This window comes from Dipodomys merriami, unplaced genomic scaffold (genome assembly GCF_024711535.1).
Source record: "Dipodomys merriami isolate MVZ:Mamm:240054 unplaced genomic scaffold, mDipMer1.0.p SCAF_158, whole genome shotgun sequence".
Lineage (NCBI taxonomy): Eukaryota > Metazoa > Chordata > Mammalia > Rodentia > Heteromyidae > Dipodomys > Dipodomys merriami.
The window spans coordinates 674,830-694,108 of NW_027202915.1; the positions used below are offsets into that span (position 1 = coordinate 674,830).

Sequence of the window (19,279 nt, forward strand, 5' to 3'; positions counted from 1 at the left end):
GGTCATTTGGAGAATTTCCCTTTTATAATGAGATGACACACTCCTGTGAACTCAGAAACAGACATAAACACCTTCCATCCACACAGATCTCTTATCTCAGCACTTTTATACATTTTATGAATCAGGAGCCCTTGCACATGTGATAACTCTGCATTTCTGTGCAGGCAGGGCTTCGGTTTGCTCAGTGATTCTGGTCCCCACTCTCCAGAGCATGCTTCATATGCATCAGTGTGAATTATTAAAAACAACAACAAGCATGCGTGATAGAATAGAGACTCATCTCAGACATGAGTGTTCACCTCCCAACAGTAGGGAGACATGGAGTAATTTGCCAAAAGTTACTTGAAAAAAAGAAAGTCAGAGCTACAATCACGATTCCTAATCCCTTTCTTTCTCCCTGTGACCCCTGGCTTTGGAAATGCCCCTTGTTTTGCATTCACCTGAGGGATATGGGGAGAGGGATCGAAGATGACATTTTGGAAAAGGCTGCAGGAATATGATACAGAATTTTTGAGAAACAGTTAAAATGGGTTCTTTTTTGTGGGAGGTTACCAGTCCTGGGGGTTGAACTCAGGGCATGGGTGCTGTCATTAGTGCTTTTTACTCAAAGATAGCACTCCACCACTTGAGCCATAGCTCCACTTCTGCCCTAATTAGAGATAGGAATCTTGAGGACTTTCCTGTACAGACTGGCTTTGAACAGTGATCCTCAGATCTCAGCCTCTTGAGTAGCTAGAATTATAGGTGTGAGCCACTGGTGCCTGACTTGGATTCTTGTTCTCTAAGAGTACAGTTTTGTTCACAAATATGGGTGGTGTGGGAGAAGTTGTGGGGATCTGGCTGGCTGCCCTTTCTGATCTGACCCCAACTTGATTTCTGAGCAAGTCTCCCTGCTTGTTGCCTGCCTCACCTTACCTACCTAATATGCGCTCACCGTACACACCAGCAGAATCACACTTTGAAAATGTGTGACTTTAGCAATTTCGAAGTTTGTAGTGTTCTGAATTCATAATTTTAACCTGAAGGAGATTTGTATGCAGAGCATAAAACAGTCACAGTGAGGAGGAACCGTGCTGGAGAGCGAAAACAAGTGTCAGTCCAAATCCCGGCATCACTAAGTTTCTTTTCTTTTCTCTTCTTTTTTCTTTCATTTTCACCCCCCCCCCTTTTGGTGCTGATGCTAGGGCTTGAACTCAGGGCCTGGGTACTGGGTTTTTTTTCCCTCAAGGCTAGCACTCTACCACTTGAGCCACAGCTCCACTTCTGGCTTTCTTTTTCTTGTTAATTGAACATCAGAGTCTCTTGGATTTGTTATCAGGCTGATTTGAGCTGTGATTCTCAGATCTTAGCCTCCTGAGTAGGATTGTATGTGTGAGCCACTGGTACCCAGCTAAATTTTTTTTGGGGGGGGTCCAATTGTGGGGCCTGAACTCTGGGCCTTGGTGCTGTCCCTCAGCTCTTCAGCTCAAGGCTAGCGCTCTACCACTTGAGCCTCAGCGCCACTTCCGGCTATTTTCTTTTTGCTTATGTGGTGCTGAGGAATCGAACCCAGGGCCTCCTGCATGCAAGGCAAGTGCTCTACCACTGAGCCACCTTCCCAGCCCCAGCTAAATTTTTTTAATATCCCATAAATAGTGAATAGGGGAGGCTACTGGAATTTGAACACAGGGCCTCAATTCTCTAAGGAGGCTCTATAGCCTGCTCACTCCTTTAACCACAGCTCAAGTCCTTGAGCTTTCCAGTTATGTTTTTGGGCAGTCTTGTGTTTTTGCCCAGGGCTAACCTGAAACTGTGATCCTCCAAACTGTTATCCATGTGGCTGGTATTGGAGGTATGTGCCATCACACCTGGCTTTTTGGTTGACTTTGCCCGTGCTGACCTCCAGTGCAATCCTCCTGTTGTCTGTCTCCTGTGTCGTTGAGATTACGGGAGTGTCGCACTGTACGCCAGCATGGAAGGCCTCTTTTTCTTGGCTGGTTGAGGAATTTTTAGATCTGTGCAGTTGAAATTGAGGGCCACCAGCACATGGAGGTGTTGAGCATTTGAAATCTGGCTCCTCTGATCTGTAAAATACATGTTAGATTTCAAAGACTTAGTTCACGGAAAAGAATGAGTAGAATCATAGTATCTTGGATGTGCTGGTTAAATGCAAACTCACTAAAGCTCTTTCCTTGTACTTTTTGAGTCTGGCTCTACTAGAAAACCAAGAACAAAGCACATGGCTTACACTCATGGATGCTGCCTGCCTGCCTTCCTTCCTTCCTTCCTTCCTTCCTTCCTTCCTTCGATTCTGGGGCTTGAGCTCGGGATCTCACACTATCCTTTGGCTACTACTTGAGCCACAGCTCCACTTCTGGCTTTTATGTGGTTAATTGGAGAAAGAGTGTCTTGTTGTCTGCCCAGGATACCTTTGAACCAGGATCCTCAGATGCTAGCCTCCTGGGTGGCCATGATTAAAGATGTGAGTCATTGGTGCCTGGCCCCACTTCATTTCCATGGAGAGCTTGGCTCTGGGGAACGATGAAGGACAGCCCAAGGCTGTCTGTCTGGACAGTTTTAGAGTGAATTACCGAGGGAGGGCAGAACCCCTAGTCACCCCACTCTTTTAGTGTTTGAATTTCATTAAAACTTCCTTAATTAAATCTATTGTAAACCTGCCCTAAGGTCCCAGTTGGGAAGAGAATTGAATCTTTTGGTTCACTTAAAGAAAATGGAAGGAAATTCTGAACTCACTTCAGAAGAGCCTTATTTTTATAAGATTTTTGTAAGACGCTTTCCATTTATGTGGAGGGAGGATGACTGATCACTACAGAGTGCTTAAAAGTCTATAGAATTGGGGCTGGGAAGGTGGCTCAGTGGTAGAGTGCTTGCCTTGCATACATAAGGCCCTGGGTTTGATTCCTCAGCACCACATAAGCAATAAAAGCTGGAAGTGATTCTGTGGCTCAAGTGGTAGAGCAGGAGCCTTGAGCTGAAGAGCTGAGAGACAGCGCCCAGGCCCTGAGTTCAGGCCCCATGACTGACAAAAAAAAAAAAAACTCTACACATTTATGAGAGTTACCTAGAACCCCTGAAAGAGTCTTTGTGGCCCCACAGAGCCATCTGGAGGACGTGAGGGCTTCAGACCCACTCTAGGCTATGCCCACACCTTCCGCCTATGAACAGAAACACTGGGGAAGATAAAATATTTATTCTGAAGTGTCTATCACTGGATTTATGGTGTAACTTGCTGTCTGTTAGTGCCTGTGTGAACCCATGTAACTGCACGTAATGCCTGTTTTTATTAGTTCCGACATAAAATTTTTATGATAATGGCAAACGAAGGAGCAATTTCGTTTAGCTGAGTTTGTTCTTATTACTCCAGCTTGCACTGGATATGAGGTGCAGTCATCTGCCGGGAACCGGGGCTTCCCCAGGGCAGGGGCTCCAGGCAGGGACTGTGAGGTTGAGAGGCCCCAGCATCCCCAGAGGCCTGGAGGCCAGGGAGGAGGCCACCCCTGGCTTTGTGGGGCTGCGTGGGCCACTTCTGGGTTCGGGGATGGGGGAGGGGGAGGGCACTGTTTCTCTGAAAAGTGCCAAACCACTACTGAAAGGACTCCTACATACTGTATTTCAAGTGGAGAGTTACAGAGAAAGAGGTTCAAGTGGCTTATTGTGGGCCATCTCCCACTCTGGGAGTTAAACAAAGCACACACAGAACAAAGTTCCTTTAGATGGCGATGGGTTCGTACCAGTGGTTCCTGTGTGCAGGGCTGGCAGGCTGGCTGGACGGAGCCCACGCCTCTTCTTCCTTCCCACAGCTGCCTTTTCTTCTCTCACCCTCCATTGGGGCCAATCCCATGGTGACCTGGATTGCAGGGAAATTTCCCAAGAACGCAACGATAGCACATCTTTCATAAGTACCACCTTTTCCCTTCCCAGTGACTGAGCTAAACATGGATAGTCCACTATCCTGAGCGAGTCTGGCTCGGGAAACACAACAAGAAAGCTTTTCAGTTATAGGAACTAGAAAATGAAAGACAGGGTTATTATGGATACACAGGGCTGAAGGCTACCTTGAAGCAGCTGAGAAACTGGGCAGGTGTGGTGCACACTTGGTGAATTCTGGGCCAAGGTCTTCTTTTTTTTTTTTTTTTTTTTTTGGGTCCGGTCGTGGGGCCTGAACTCTGGGCCTGGGCGCTGTCCCTCAGCTCTTCAGCTCAAGGCTAACGCTCTACCACTTGAGCCACAGCACCACTTCGGCTTTTTTCTTTTTGCTTATGTGGTGCTGAGGAATCGAACCCAGAGCCTCAGGCATGCAAGGCAAGCACTCTACCACTGAGCCACCTTCCCAGCCCCTGGGCCAAGGTCTTCTGAGACACTATTAGATGCACTGCTTCATGGCAGGAGGGAAGCTGTAGTTGAGATCGTAGACATTAGATGTTTTTGCACATCAAGAAACTCATGGTCCAGAAGATTCTAGGAACAGGATCCAGTAGCTCCTGCCTACAATCCTACTCAGGAGGCTGAGATCTGAGGCTTGAAGTTCAAAGCCAGCCTGGGGAGACCAACCCAGGAAACTATTATACCCAATTATAACTAGCAAAAAAATTCCAGAGGTAGAATCATGGCTCAAGTGGTAGAGCACCTGCCTCAAGCAGAAGCAGCTAAGTAAGATTGTGAGGCCCTGAGTTCAAACCTTAGTCCTGGTGCCTGCGCGCATGTGCATGAGCATGCGCGCACACTCTCTCTGTCTCTGTCTCTGTCTCTGTCTCTGTCTCTGTCTCTGTCTCTGTCTCTCTCTCTCTCAGTTTCCTGGGCTTTTATGGGGCTATGCTGGCTGCTTGCCTGTTTTGGGGGGTCTACCAGGGGGAATGTTTCCATCATCTTGTGTTTCCATCATGTTGTGTGCTCCTTGTAGGACTTACCTGATCAGAGATATTCTCTATTTGTCCTGTCTGTTACATCTCAAATGGGGTTTTGTTTATTTCCTAAAGAATTTCTCAGCATTCTGTCCTTCAGAGGAATGGTTTTCATTCTTTCTCAGGGATGCTGTTTGACTTTGCTTTATTTGGGAGAGCAGTGTGTGTGTGTGTGTGTGTGTGTGTGTGTGTGTGTGTGTGTGTGTGTGTGTGTGTGTGTGTGTGTGTGTGTGTGTGTGTGTGTGTGTGTGTGTGTGTGTGTGTGTGTGTATTTGCATGCATAGGTGTGTGTCTGTGGTGTGTATCTGTATACATATGTATGCATCTTTGCATATGTGTGTATATCTCTACGTGCACTGTGTATTTTTGCATGCACGGGCATGGGTTTCTTTATTTTGACCTCATCTCAGGCTCTAGAAGAAAAAAGACTAAGTTTTAAGCCAACGGCAACATGTACGCTTGCTCTTGCAGTCTTGTCAGTGCTTCTGATGCTGGTGGTGAGTTCTGGAGAAAGCCAAGTAATTCGGTTCACAGCTCCCACCGAGAGACTGTCAGGTAGTAAAAGTTACCCCACAGCTAGCCTTCTTTTGCCCTCCTTCTGCTGACCTTCCATAATGCAGATGTGGCTCTCCATGTGGACCAAGGGTAAGTACGCGCTGGGTGTTCTCCAGCGGCATGGAAAAGGGCAGGTTTGGGCTGATTTCTTTCAGAGATGACCTGGTTGATTGCAACCTTGGATCTCAGAGCCAGTGCCGGCTCGGGTGACTGTCCCACACGTATCGAAGCCACGCAGACTTTAAAGTTCCTTCGTGCTGGGACACGGTCATGGGGGGTGGGTAGAAAGATGGCAGACTTACCTGAGATGTCGCTGCTTTCCCCAGAATAATTCAATCTGGGGGAATTGCAACAAGAATGATTTTTTTTTTAAAGAGCAGCACATTCTTTTAACTCAGGATTCGATGAATAGCTTTTCAAGTGTGTATGAAAGGCAAGAATCCCAGAAGATCAGCTCTATTTTAAACGGCATACTCCAGGGACTCAAGGTTTGCAACAAAAGGGCAGATATGGAAGAGATGAACTTGCAGGTCCACTCTGTTGGAGAATAAAGCTCACTGGCTGGGGGCCTCCGGGTGTGGGGAAGGCTCTGGCTTGTTGGCGGGGGGAAGGGAGTTGGATTTGCTTACTGTAAGCTAATTGGCATTGGCTTTGCGAAGCCTGACCCGTATTATGAAGTTGCAGCAAGTGGAAAGTACAGCTGAGCTCTGGGAAAAGCCAGAGCATGCACAATAAGACTGAAAAATCAGCATCTTAAATGAACAGAGAAGAAATTTGAGCAGAATTGCCCTGTGAAGGAATCGGGACCCTGGCAGGGATGTTCCAGTCATGATGGGGAAAAAGGAAACCCAGAGTATTTATTTACTGGAGAGACATGAGATTATACAGTTTTTGGTATCACCTCACACAGCAAATCCTGTCTTTGCTTAACTATGCAAAAAGCATGGGGTGCTGAGAATAGTACAGCGGACTGGAAGAAATCTGAACAAAGGCAAAAACTTAACTTTGGAATTTGTTTTACAACTTGTGAGGTTTAGGATTACAAATGCTCATATTTTAAAGTATCAAAATGTTTTTAAATTTGAGAATTCCAAACTCGGTTATTTAGAGAATACACAAATATTACTAAACTTCTAAAGCACTGTTTTTTTGGGAGGAGGTGAAACTAAGGATTGAAGTCAGGGCTCATGCTTGCCAGGTAGGTTCTCTACCACTTGTGTCATCCTCCCAGTCCTTTTTGCTTTAGTTATTTTTAAAAATAGGATCGTGTGTGTGTGTGTGTGTGTGTGTGTGTGTGTGTGTGTGTGTGTGTGTGTGTGTGTGTGCGTGCGTGCAGGCAAGGCTGGACAGAGATCCTCCTATTTATGCTTCCCACATAGCTGGGGTAATAGGAGAACAACAGTATGTCTGTCTTTTTATTGGTTGAAGTTGGAGTCAACTTTTTCCCTGGGCTGGCCTCAAACCGTGATTCTCCCAATCTCTGCCTCTCAAGTAGCTAGGATAATAGCCTTGAACCAGTGTGCCGGCCAAAAACTGTCCCTGAGCTCCTTTTGCTCAAGGCTAGCACTCTGCCACTTTGAGGCACAGCTCCACTTCTGATTTTCTTGTGGTTAATTGGAGATAAGAATCTCATGGACTTTCCTGCCTGGGCTGGCTTTGAACCAAGATCCTTAGATCTCAGCCTCCTGAGTAAGCTGAGAATTATAGGCATGTACCACCAGAACCTGACCCCAAAAGCATTGTTAATGTTACTTTTCCTGGTGAAATATAAAATGAAAACATGTACATGTAAATAAGCATATTTTACTTATACCCTAGATCTTGTGGCTGCACTCATTTAGAAAACCATCCAATGGAAAATGTCATGGTCTGGTGACATGGTCTGCCTCTTCCGTGGAGATTTGCAGTGGGAGGTTAAGGCATTGATTCGGATCCTCAGCCATCTCCATTGAGAAGGGTGCATGAGCCAGTCTCTGTCTCATTCCTGTGGCACATCTCTGACGGGAGCGAGATGAAAAGAGCTCCGTGGATTTGTGTTAAGTCGTAATGACTGGCCGTTTGGGTAGAACCCAGGCCTGGTTTTGCACTACCTTGCAGATGTTGTTTCTGGGGTTTCCAGGCATTTTAGGGACCTGATGTCCCACGGCTAGCCTTTTGGTAGGCGTCAGTGGGGGCTGACTGAGGGGCTGTGGCACGAACGAGGTGTGACCTCACCAGGCGGGGCCACCATGGCTTCACATGGACCCCAGAATATTGTTCTAGAAATGCATGGAGGGACTTTGCAGCTCTGCCATAGTGTATGTAGGATGTGGCGTGTCTGCAGCTGGTCAGCAGAAGCTGGGACTGGTGAGCTGGGCACCCCGGGGGCGGGGCATCCTCCTGAGGCAGCTAGTTGACTGAGAGAAAGCAACTCTGCGGTTTGGGGTGGTGGTAGGAAACCTTTAGTTGTCCTCATCTTCAGAGTTTCGTTTGTAGCTCTGAAGTGTCACCACGGAATCAGAAGGGTTGTAAATGGTCCTGTTTTGGTTTCCAGTCCAGTGTACACTGAACTACCCTGTCTCATTTTATCCTTGACTTGGGAGCTGCCCATGCTGGGCACAGGGTGGGGAGGAGAAATGCCTTGCCAGACTGTGCAGATTCAACAGTGTCACACTCAGAGGGTAGATGCGGCGAAACAGGGCTGGGGATGGAGCTTGGCGCACAGCACATCTTGGCGTGAGTGGGGCCCTGGGCTTTGGTCCCCAGCAGCAAAAACCAAAAGCAAACAGCATGTCAAAGTAGACTCTGCTTTCCTAAGTCCAGGTTTTGGGTCATCACTGTGGGGCAGGGAGGTTGGGCAGTCTGCCTGGGTTCTGACACTCACTGGCTTTTGGGCAAGGGAACATGGATGACCTCCCCCAGTGGAGCCACTGCGGGGATCTGAACATGGGGAAGCAGGGACCAAGGGATAGCTGACTGCCCACTGCCGGTGCCAGGGCAGTAGGGTTCTGATGCCAGCTCGATTGTTGCGTCTGTTGGCTTAGTTATAAGTTGAAAAAGTGAAAGTAGTTATACTGAGCCTCAGACCATTTGACTCTGTTTTCATTGATCGTAAAAGGCTAGCTGGAGAGAGCCTTGAGCACCATCGAGACATTGATCCAAAGAATCCGATGTCTTCATCCGATCTTCAGCTGTTAGCCACCTCCTGTGGAGGACTGCCGTAGTTGGAGACTGTCGGTTCCGGCTGGGGGTGGGCGCCTCTCTCCAGTGCAGGCTCAAGGGTAGAAAGAAGCCATGCCCTGCTGCTTCCAGGCCAGAGTGCTTCTGACCTCATTGCGCTGCTGTCAGGATTAAGCAGGGCAGTGTAAGGTGGGCTCTGGTGGCTCATGCCTGTACCTACTTGGGAGGCTGAGAGCAGGAGGATTGTGGTACAAGGCCAGCCCAGGCAAAAAAGTTTGTAAGACCCCATCTCCATGGAAGGAAGCCGGACATGCCGGCTGCTGGCCCGGAATGGTAGGAGGCCTGGAGAAGGTAGACGGTGGCTGAAGTGAGACCCTATCCTAAAAGTAGTCACTTAAAACAGGGCCAGAGGTGTGGCTCAAGGGGTAGAGGGCCAGCCCAGCAAACAGAAGGTCCTGTGTTCAAATCCCGATGCTGCCCCAGTAAATAACAGGACAAGTGACCTCGCACACAGTTAAGTGTCCACAGTGGTCCCCCACTGCTGTGGGCCTCTGGGTCCTCCCGCTGACAGGGCAGGGCGCCTCATCAGGATGCGCGACGTCGACCACATCAGCCAGAGTGTGGCTGAGCATGCACAGGGAGCCGTGTCCAGGCACTGCGGCGAGCTGGATGAGCGCAGGCGCCCCGAGCGCTCCAGCCCCGGCTGGGCGGGCCGGCGTGAGACGGCAGGACAGCCCGCAGAGGACACCGCGCATGTTGGAACTCTGCCTCCCCCAGCCCCGGCAGGCGGGCGGGCAGTCCAGCCCCTTCTCCTTCCAGCAACACAAAGAATCAAAGCAAACGTGCCCCAGGTGGGGCCAGATTGAAGCCCTGGTGAGGGCTGGTGACCCCCGGGGGCCTCCTCACCCAGCCGTGGAGGCAGGAGCAGGAGGAAGGCGAGGCTGTAAACGGAGGGTCAGGGGAGGGGGCCGCGGGCACGCAGCCTGTGGTGGAATTCTCTGCAAGAGGTCACTGAGTCAGATGTGGTGGATGGACGATTTTATGGCCGCTAATAAAATTTATAGCCAAAGTAAGCGAAGATAATAAAGGTAATCAAACGTGGTGCTCTGGGATGTAGGAACCTCATCCTGACCTGGTGGACGTGCTGGGGGAGGGGACTCCCCGGGCGACTCAAGGCCAGCCTGCCCCAGGGCTGATGGTGGGCCTGGGGGTCGTGGAGGGGGTCCGGGCTCAGGCCGGCTTCCAGCGAGGTCACAGGTGCACATGTTCTGAGGATAGATGGCAAGAACACTGCAAAGGTGAATGCAGTCCCCCCAAGGCACTCCTAAGGAAGGGCCCGGACCCTTTCTGATGTGACAAGAATGTCCACGGCTGTGCACACCACCAGACCTGGCAGGGTGGCGGAGAGAGGAAAAGGGCAGCAAAAAAGAGAAAGCACTATTTAATGCAAGAGCTGAATGTCTGTGTGGTTGTCTAGCCCGCCTCCTCCAGCCTGCTTCTGTCCTTCCTCCCTTCCCTTCTTCCTTCCACGGGGTGGGGGGGGGCTTAATTAAATCTGCCCCCGACTCTGCAAGCCTCAGGCACAGGCTAGATGGGTCTTGTCCCTTTGACACTATGACTGCCCCCACTAACCCCGGGCACAGTGCCTCACGCCTGTAATCCCAGCTACCTTGGAGGACAGTGGATCCAGGCTGGCCGGGGCGGAGCAGCTGTGAGAACACCTGTCCCTCCCAGGGTCACAGCCCACACAAAGCCAAACTCTGTTTTGAAAAGAAACCGGGCAAAAAGCAAATGGTGAAGTGGCTCAAGTGGTAGAGCATCTGCCTAGCGAGCACAAGGCCCTGAATTCACATCCCTGTGCCACAACACAGAAATGACTTGACAAGTTTGCTGGAGGCTAGAAGCCCAGGTTGTGGGTCTGTTCTCTGACTCTGGTCCCGCCATTGATCTTGCCACCACCTCTGTAGGGAGCAGGGCAGGGCCGGGCAGCCGGGGATGCGCTTGTTACTGTGACAAAATCTATGTAAACTAAATCTTACCATCTTAGCCAATTTTGTGTGTGTGGGTGTGTGCGTGTGTGTGTGTGTGTGTGTGTGTGTGTGTGCTGGTCCTGGGGCTTGAATTCAGGGGGCCTTACCTTTTTTGCTCAAGGCTAGAACTCTTACCACTCGAGCCATAGTTTCACTTCTGGCTTTTTTGATAGTTAATTGAAGATAAAAGTCTTGCAGACTTTCCTGCCAGGCCTGGCTTTGAGTCATGATCCTCAGATCTCAGCCTCCTGAGTAAGGAGGATGACAGGTATGAGTCACCGTGGCCAGTTTTAAGCCCATAGTTGAGAGGCCTGGAGCCCGGTGTCACGGTCCTGCAGCTGTCACCCACCCCTGCCTCTTCATCCCAGTCTGAGCCTCTGACCTCCTCAGACACTCACCCCTGCGTCCCCCTCGGTGGCCCCGGGTGGGCCTGTGTGGCTGCACTGTGCCTTCTGGAGAAGAGGCCTCTGTCCGCCCAGCCAGCGTCCGCGTCTGCCGGCCAGCCAGCCACGGAGCCACTCACCTCTGCATGTTGTTTGGCCTTCTCCTGGACACAGTTAGTTGCCTCTCTAGTCTGCATTTATATGCCGGCTTGTTTGTTTTGTTTTGTTTTCAGTTTGAATTCTAGGCCTAAACTTGAGCTTGAGCTGCGCATCCCCTTCCTCTCCCCGCTGCTCTTTTTTTTTAAAGTTGTGTTTTAGGATAAGGTCTTGTGTTCATGCCAACCTCCTCTGTATGCTTCTGAGCAGCAGGGATGCTGGCACGAACCACTGTGCCAAGCTCTTTTTGTTGAGATGGGGTCTTGGGAACTTTTCCCCCAGGCTGCCCCAGGATCACGATCCTCCTGATCTCCGCTTCCCAAGCAGCTAGGACAGTAGACAGGAGTCGCAGGTGCCTGGCATCAGCTTGGAGTTCAGTGCAGTCCCGGTGCTCCTATTCCTCACCAGCATGGCTACGTCCTGAGACAGAGCTGCTGGCTCGGCATGCCTGCCGCCAGCCTGCGTGGAGATAATCGTGAGATGATTTGCGTTGTCACCGATCAAGACTATTTATTGAGCACCCATGGTTTACCAATCCACAAAAACCTGAAGTAGCAGAGGAGGGAACAAACGGCCATAAACAAGCTGGTCCCGGGACAGGTGGCATCAGTTGAGTAAGAGGCAGTGTTTCTTGGTTTGATGTGTGTGGTGACGCAGGGAAGGGACGCGGTCTCCGTCCTGCTGTCCCTGCAGCTGGGGGGGGGGCGGTTCGGAGAGCGGGGAGCTATCAGGGTCAGGGACACCGGTGACACCATTTAAGACGAACCCCAAGGGACCAGTGGCAGTGCTTGCAGCTGCTCCTCTGGTGGACAGCTTCCAAGTGCAGCCAGGCCAGATGGAACCTGGGGTCAGACGGTGGCTCTGTCTGTCAGGTGCTGTGGGAAGAATCCTGTGACTTCCACAGTGTCTCAGACAAAAATTAAGTGAGGGACGTATGGAGTGGAAGGCTGTTTGTTGTCGTGTTGTGTTGTGGATGAGTGGGGGTGTGGACGGTGGCCAGCCTGGTGGTCCAGCATGGCTCTGAGGGGCCTGGGGCTCTGGCTTCTGGACAACGCTCGGAGGCCAGGGTTCCGGGTCTGGGAAGTCTGAGATCCCATGCTGCTTGCCATAGGCGGCCAGAAACTGGACTTTGAAGACGTCCAGGCCCGGGGACTCATTTACACCTGCTAAGGGAGATTTGAAGGTGTGGGCCGCTCTGGAACCCGTGCTCCTGTGTGAGTTCCCTTCCTCCACACACCCAGCGGAGGAGAGCGGCAGTGACAAGGACCACAGACTCCTGTTCCTTCTTCCAAACTTCGTACCGGAAGTGCGGCCATGGGCCAGCGTGTGGCTAAGAGGCAGAGGAAACCCAGGGAGGCCCCAGGGACCTGTACAGTCCCTGCCCTATTGAGGTCAGGGAACATTCTGGAAGCTGGCAGTTGCCTTTGCTATTCCTCTTGGGTTTCCTTACTTGGGTCGTTTCCTCTCAATGCGGTGAATGAATGAGAGGAAGAAAGCGTGTGTTGGCAGAATTTCGGCTGGATGATACCAAGGCTTTCCAAAGTACAGAAGGCATAAGTGAAGTTTCGAGTCGGCGGGGCGCAGCGTGGACGGCTGTGTTCCTAGCAGTGGAAGTGCCCATGTTTTCATGTTCTGGGGCTGAGGATGGGGTGCGGGCTGGCTCGGCTACAAAGGGGGAAGCTCTCCTGCATGTTGCGTTCCTGCGCTTGCGTTTTCTGCAGGGATAGAAGCATTTTTACCTAGAATTTGAGGGTGAGAGCAGGTTAGCTTTGGAGCTGTGGTATCTGTCCTCCCCTTATTAAAAACCACTTTGCATTTTGCAAGGAGACTAAAGTTTTAGAGTAACAGGTTTTCCTGATGGCACGCTTCGGCCTGCCTCGGCCACCCGGCCACCTGCCTCAGAGTCGCGCTTTGCAGAGTGTATGTCCATGGCCCGTCCCCGGGCATCCTGAGACCGTCTCTGTGCCTGCTGGGAGATGTGGACCGAGCTGTGGAACTTTGCTTCCAAAGGCATTCATTACAATACGATGGAGGCCCTTTATCTTAATGAGCCAGAAGGAAAAGGAAGTCTGTTGAAGTGATCTCAACCTTCCAGGACCTCCTGTAGCTGGGATCTTGTTTGCTTCTCTGATGCACTTGTCTTGCTGACCTACATAGCAAGAAGGCTGACTTCTCCCTTCATCCAACTGTGCCTTTCCTGCCAGCCTGCCTGGAAGTGTCAGGCCGTTCCTGGGGAGAAGCAGCACTGGAGGAGGTGTTGTTTGCCTAGCCGTGGCACGTGCATAGCAAGTGACGCTCTTCCCTTAGCTGGAGGGGAGACACTGACATAATGCAGCTCAGGGTGTCAGGGGTTATTTACTGCATTATTTTAAACGAGGAGGAGGAGTCCCAGCTCCCGTGTGGGAGAATATCCCCAGAAGCTGCAGTGGCCACAGGTGCCTGAGCTGAGTGCGGGTGCCCGGCGCAGTCCCCTGCGGCCCCTTCCTCCACCCCAGCGGCTGGCAGGGGGCAGGAGATGTGGGTAGCCGCAGGTAGTGAGCTGTGTCCATTTTCCTCATCAGATCTCCCAGATGGTGACAGAGCCTGGCCGCGAGGGACAGACGGAAGCGGTGCTGAACTGCTGCAATGCGGACAAGCCCTCGGCCTGCAGCGGCCCGGCCCCCCAGGCCTCCAGCGAGGCGCCCACCGGTGCCTCCGTGGCCGCGTCCTTCTTTGCAAGGTAAGAGATGCGCTGCTCTTCGCTTCTTTTGGCTGCGCCTAGCTGGTCACCTCCTGTGCGGACCAGGCCAGCTGCGAGAACGGGAGGGAGTTGGGGCTGTTCTTTGACTTGGCTCATTGAGTTGGTGCCCTGGACCTCATGCGACAGACAGCTGTGGTGCGCGCAGCTGCGTGTGTACAGGATGGGTGCATGCTGCCACGTGGGTACAGGATGGGTGCGCGCTGCCGCGTGGGTACGAGATGGCCGCGCTGCAGGATGGGTGCACACTGCTGTGTGTGTACAGGATGGGTACGCGCTGCCGCGTGGGTACAGGATGGGTGCACACTGCTGTGTGTGTACAGGATGGGTACGCGCTGCCGCGTGGGTACAGGATGGGTGCACGCCGTCGCGTGGGTACAGGATGGGTGCGCACCGCCGCGTGCGTGGAGGATGGGTGCGCGCTGCCGCGTGGGTACAGGATGGGTGCACGCTGCTGCGTGGGTACAGGATGGGTGCGCGCTGCCGCGTGGGTACAGGATGGGTGCGCGCTGCCGCGTGGGTACAGGATGGGTGCACGCTGTTGCCGCGTGGGTACAGGATGGGTGCACGCTGTTGCGTGGGTACAGGATGGGTACGCGCTGCCGCGTGGGTACAAGATGGATGCGCTGCAGGATGGGTGCAACTGCTGTGTGTGTACAGGATGGGTACGCGCTGCCGTGTGGGTACAGGATGGGTGCACGCTGTTGCGTGGGTACAGGATGGGTATGCGCCGCCGCGCGGGTACAGGATGGGTGCACGCCGCCGCGTGGGTACAGGATGGGTGCATGCCGCCGCGTGGGTACAGGATGGGTGTGCACGGCTGCGTGGGTACAGGATGGGTATGCAATGCTGCGTGGGTACAGGATGGGTGCATGCCGCCGCGTGGGCACAGGATGGGTGCGCAATGCTGCGTGGGTACAGGATGGGTATGCAATGCTGCGTGGGTACAGGATGGGTGTGCAATGCTGCGTGGGTACAGGATGGGTGCATGCTGCCACGTGGGTACAGGATGGGTGCACGCTGCCGTATGCATGCAGGATGGGTGCATGCCGCCGCGTGGGTACAGGATGGGTGCATGCCTCCACGTGGGTACAGGATGGGTATGCAATGCTGCGTGGGTACAGGATGGGTGCATGCCGCCACGTGGGTACAGGATGGGTGCGCAATGCTGTGTGGGTACAGGATGGGTGCATGCCGCCACGTGGGTACAGGATGGGTGCACACCGCCGTATGCATGCAGGATGGGTGCGCGCCGCCGCGTGGGCGCAGGATGGGTGCAGGATGGGTGCGTGCCGCCGTGTGCGTGCAGGATTGGTGCATACTGCTGTGTATGTGCAGGATGTTTAGCAGCCTCTTTGGCCTCAACCCACTGGTTGTCAGGAGTCCCATCTTGCCTCCCCTCCCATGACTGCCAAAGCATCTCTACACACGGTGAGATGTCTGTAGGCTGGGAACCGGTGCTGTAGGAGCCCATAGCTCTGAAGACAGTCCTCCCTGGGCAAATGAATTGCCAAATGAATTGACTGTTAAATAGATGGTTTTCCCCCCTTTCTTGACAGACTAGCTGGATAGATACCAAATATGATCTAGAGAATCTCAGAAAGTTTTGTAAAATGGGGGAAACAAAAATGAAAGGTATCTTAACAACGCCTTCTGCCTAGTCTTAGCCACATGGCTGAGACTGGGCTGGAGACAGAGGACAGCTGGCAGGCAGGAGTTTCAGGGCCATCTAATTCTGTCTCCTTATTTTATGAATGGGAAATGTAGGGCCAGAAAAGTTCAACTGTGAGTTAATTTATAGAAAAGCCAGAAATAGAAACCACATAGACTCCTCTACTTCTTCTTTGTGACTGTCTTTAAGCTTAGAAAATATTCTCGGTGTTGGATTCTCCAACAGTAAATGAATGCAGAATGAATGGAACCCTTGGGTTAGAGGCCTAGCCCTGCCTCAGCTTCCCCATGTGTAGAATGAGGATAACACCTAGGTGATGGCCGATTAGAAAGTACCTTGCCAAGCCAGGCTTATGCCTGTAATCCTAGCTGCTCAGGAGGCTTAGATCTGAGGATCATGGTTCAAAGCCAGCCCAGGCAAGGAAAGTCCGTGAGACTCTTTTCTCTAATAAACCACTAGAAAACTGGAAGTGGCGCTGTGGCTCAAGTGGTAGGGTGCTCGCCTTGAGCTGAAGAGCTGAGGGACAGCGCCCAGGCCCAGAGTTCAAGCCCCATGACTGACTAAAAAAAAAAAAGAAAGTACCTTGCCAGAGTTAACTGAGTACTACCCGGGCCTGTGGAGCATTAAGAAGGAATAAAGTACGGCTTTTCTTATCCACACAACTGGCAACATTCAGCAGAGACAGGAAGAAGGGCCTGTGACCAGGAAAGCAGCGAGTCAGGGCAGACAGAGGGCAGTGGTCACCAGGAAGCAGTGCCTGGGTCTTGGTGGAAGATTGACTTTGAGGGGCATGTTGTACTTTGGTACCACATTTTCTGCACCCATGTGTGATTTGAGTGTGGGGGAAGTGAGCAGGTATAAGCAGGTCAGCCAGCCGTGGGCCCAGGTGAGTGCTGAGTGTTGAGTCTCCGTGTTGTCTGGACCACAGCAGGGGTGCGAGCTCCGGGGCGGGCGTGTCTGGGCCATCTAGCGCGGGAGTGTATGTATATACACTCACGAGCTCATAAGACCCCAGCCTCTGGTAGATGCTCAGAACATGTGCCCGGGGGCTGAAGACTTTGGAGCCACAGCCTGCAGGTTTAGGGCAGAGAGGAGCCGGCCGCCCCTCAGCGGTCTCTCCCTCCCGAGTTGCTCAGGATGAAGGAGAGCGTGTTGGCATTGCACACTGCCCGCCAGAGAGGGAGGATGCTGTCCCACGGGGAGGGGTGGAGGTTGAGGTGAGGGATGAGCTGTGCAGGCATGCTCTGTGATGGCCATCGGCCTGCCCAACTTGACCTTCTCTGAGCCTGAGACCTTCAGTTGAGAGCCCTTCAGAGAATTCTGTAGAAACTCAGCTGACTCACAAAACACGTCTGAAGAAGGTGTTGAAGCAGGCAGAGTGGAAGCCCAGAGGCCACCAGCAGCCCCGTTAGGTACAGCAGGAATCTCCTTGGCCGGGACTCAACCCAGCAGCTTTGTAGAGCAAGGCAAGGGTGTGGTCATGAGATCGGCCGGATGAGTGGTGGGCTGGAGCCAGTTTGCATGCATCCAGGGGGAGTTCCAAACCAGCCAGCAGGCATCCGGGCTGGGAGAGGCAAACTGTGGCAGAGGCGGCCTTCCCTGGGACCCTTGCTCATGCACCAAGGGCAGAAAGGAGACACTGGACCTGCCCCAAGAGGACCAGCCAGCACTACACAGAGGCTCTGAAACACGCGTGCATGTGTGCATGCACACCCACACACCCTCCTGCCCCAAGTGGACCAGCCAGCACTACACAGAGGCTCTGAAACACGCGTGCATGTGTGCATGCACACCCACACACCCTCCTGCCCCAAGTGGACCAGCCAGCACTACACAGAGGCTCTGAAACATGCATGCATGTGTGCATGTACACCCACTAACCCTCCTATCTAAGTGGACCGGCCAGCACTACACAGAGGCTCTGAAACACGCATGCATGTGTGCATGCACACCCACTAACCCTCCTTTCTAAGTGGACCGGCCAGCACTACACAGAGGCTCTGAAACACCCGTGCATGTGTGCATGCACACCCACACACCCTCCTGCCCCGTCCTCACTGAACTGTTTTGCTCTGCTGTTCTCATCAACAACAGCCAGGCCTTCCCAACAAGGCCAGCAGCACGGGAACAATCTCTCTGTCCCCGATGGAGGCCTGCACAGAGAACAGGATGGGAGCGGGGGCGGGGGGGGGGGAGGGAGAGACTTTTTCCGTGGTCTGTGTGAAGCGACAGGGTAGGGCCTCTTTCGGATCCCCAGAAGTCAGTGCCACGCACGAGGCAAACCCAGCTTGGCTTTTACTGTCCGACAGCAGACAGGGCTCAGGGTCAGTGGCTGCAGCAAGGCTGTGTAGGAAGATGGGTGCATAGGTGGCTTTTGACAGAGGTGAAATGAGGGACCGTTGCTGCTGCCACCACTGGGGTTGCTGTCCCCGGGTCCCCTAGTCCTCAGAGGGGGGAGATGTTTGTCCTCATGAAGTAGACACAAAGTGTTCCCTGTGAACACTTGCACCTTCCTGTTAGAAACACCCCTGCAGCACTGCCAGAGAAGACCCTGTGGATGGCACAGCTGGTCCCAGGAGGGGCAGGAGCAGGGAGCCGGCGCTGGTGCTGGTCTCAGGTGGGACAGGAGCAGGGAGATGGCTCTGGTCAGGGCCGGTGTCTCGTTGCCACTTCAATGGAGAGATGGGCAGAGCTCAGAGCCTGGCGCACTGAAGTCCCAGCTCTGTGTTCATCGTTAGAATACCTTCATGCCCGTCACTCCCCAAACCTAGAAGCAACCTAAACACCCCCAGGGCTTGTCCGTCTCCACACCGCAGCACCTTGCTGCTGCCATTGCTTCTGGTTTCTGGATTTATCCATGGCTGAAGCATGTGGTCCCCATTGTCGTCCCTTGTGTTAGAGTCCCAAGATAGACAGACGGCCCTCACGGCCAGTGTGCTGCCCCACCAGGGCTGATTACTGTGGGCATGGCCCACTGTAGCAGGAGGCCCAGGGGCTGGGCGCACCTGAGCTGGTGGCCTGGGCATGTTTTGGAAAGCACTGGCCACGGGCCCCCTCCACCATGGGCCCCTGGGAAGCCTGTGTGGCCATGCTGGCTGGGCCGCTAGCAAGCGCTTGTCCACATCTGGGAATCACTTGCACTGCTTTGCTCAGGTGGCTGATGGGGATGTTTGAAGACAAAGGAGCCTGCGCCAGCCTGAGAGGGAGTCTTGTGGCATGCCCCTGCATCCGGCATCCTGGTTCTCATGCACATCTTGATGACGTGGGTCTTGAGCTAGAAGAAGGACATGGAGAAAAGGCTAGAAAGTGGGGACAGTCCAGGTTAAATCCCATTGTGATTCAAGTCACATAGCCCCTCTAAGCTTCTCCTTCCTTCCTTCCTTCCTTCCTTCTCTCCTTCCTTCCTTCCTTCCTTCCTTCCCTCCTTCCTTCCTTCCTTCCTTCCTTCCTTCCTTCCTTCCTTCCTTCCTTCCTTCCTTCCTTCCTTCCTTCCTTCCTTCCTTCCTTCCTTTTGTCCTTTTTGTTTTGTTGCTGCTTGCTTGTTTTGGTGACAGTACTAGAGGCTCAAACTCAGGGCCTGGGCACCATTCCTTAGCTAGAGGTTGTCGCTCTACCACTTGAGTCACTGTCCCACTTCTGGCTTTCTGTTGTTTCGTGGACTTTGCTTGAGTAGCTGGGGTTCTAGG

The 19,279-nt window shown here is 52.8% G+C and overlaps 1 protein-coding gene across 1 annotated transcript in view; it reads left to right on the forward strand.

Moving 5' to 3' along the window:
* Kif26b (kinesin family member 26B) overlaps positions 1-19,279 on the forward strand; it is a 285,786-nt gene that overhangs the window by 120,654 nt on the left and 145,853 nt on the right. The window contains exon 4 of the mRNA XM_070023180.1: positions 13,746-13,903. Within this exon, the coding sequence (XP_069879281.1) occupies positions 13,746-13,903 (158 nt within the window). The remainder of the gene's footprint in view (positions 1-13,745; positions 13,904-19,279) is intronic.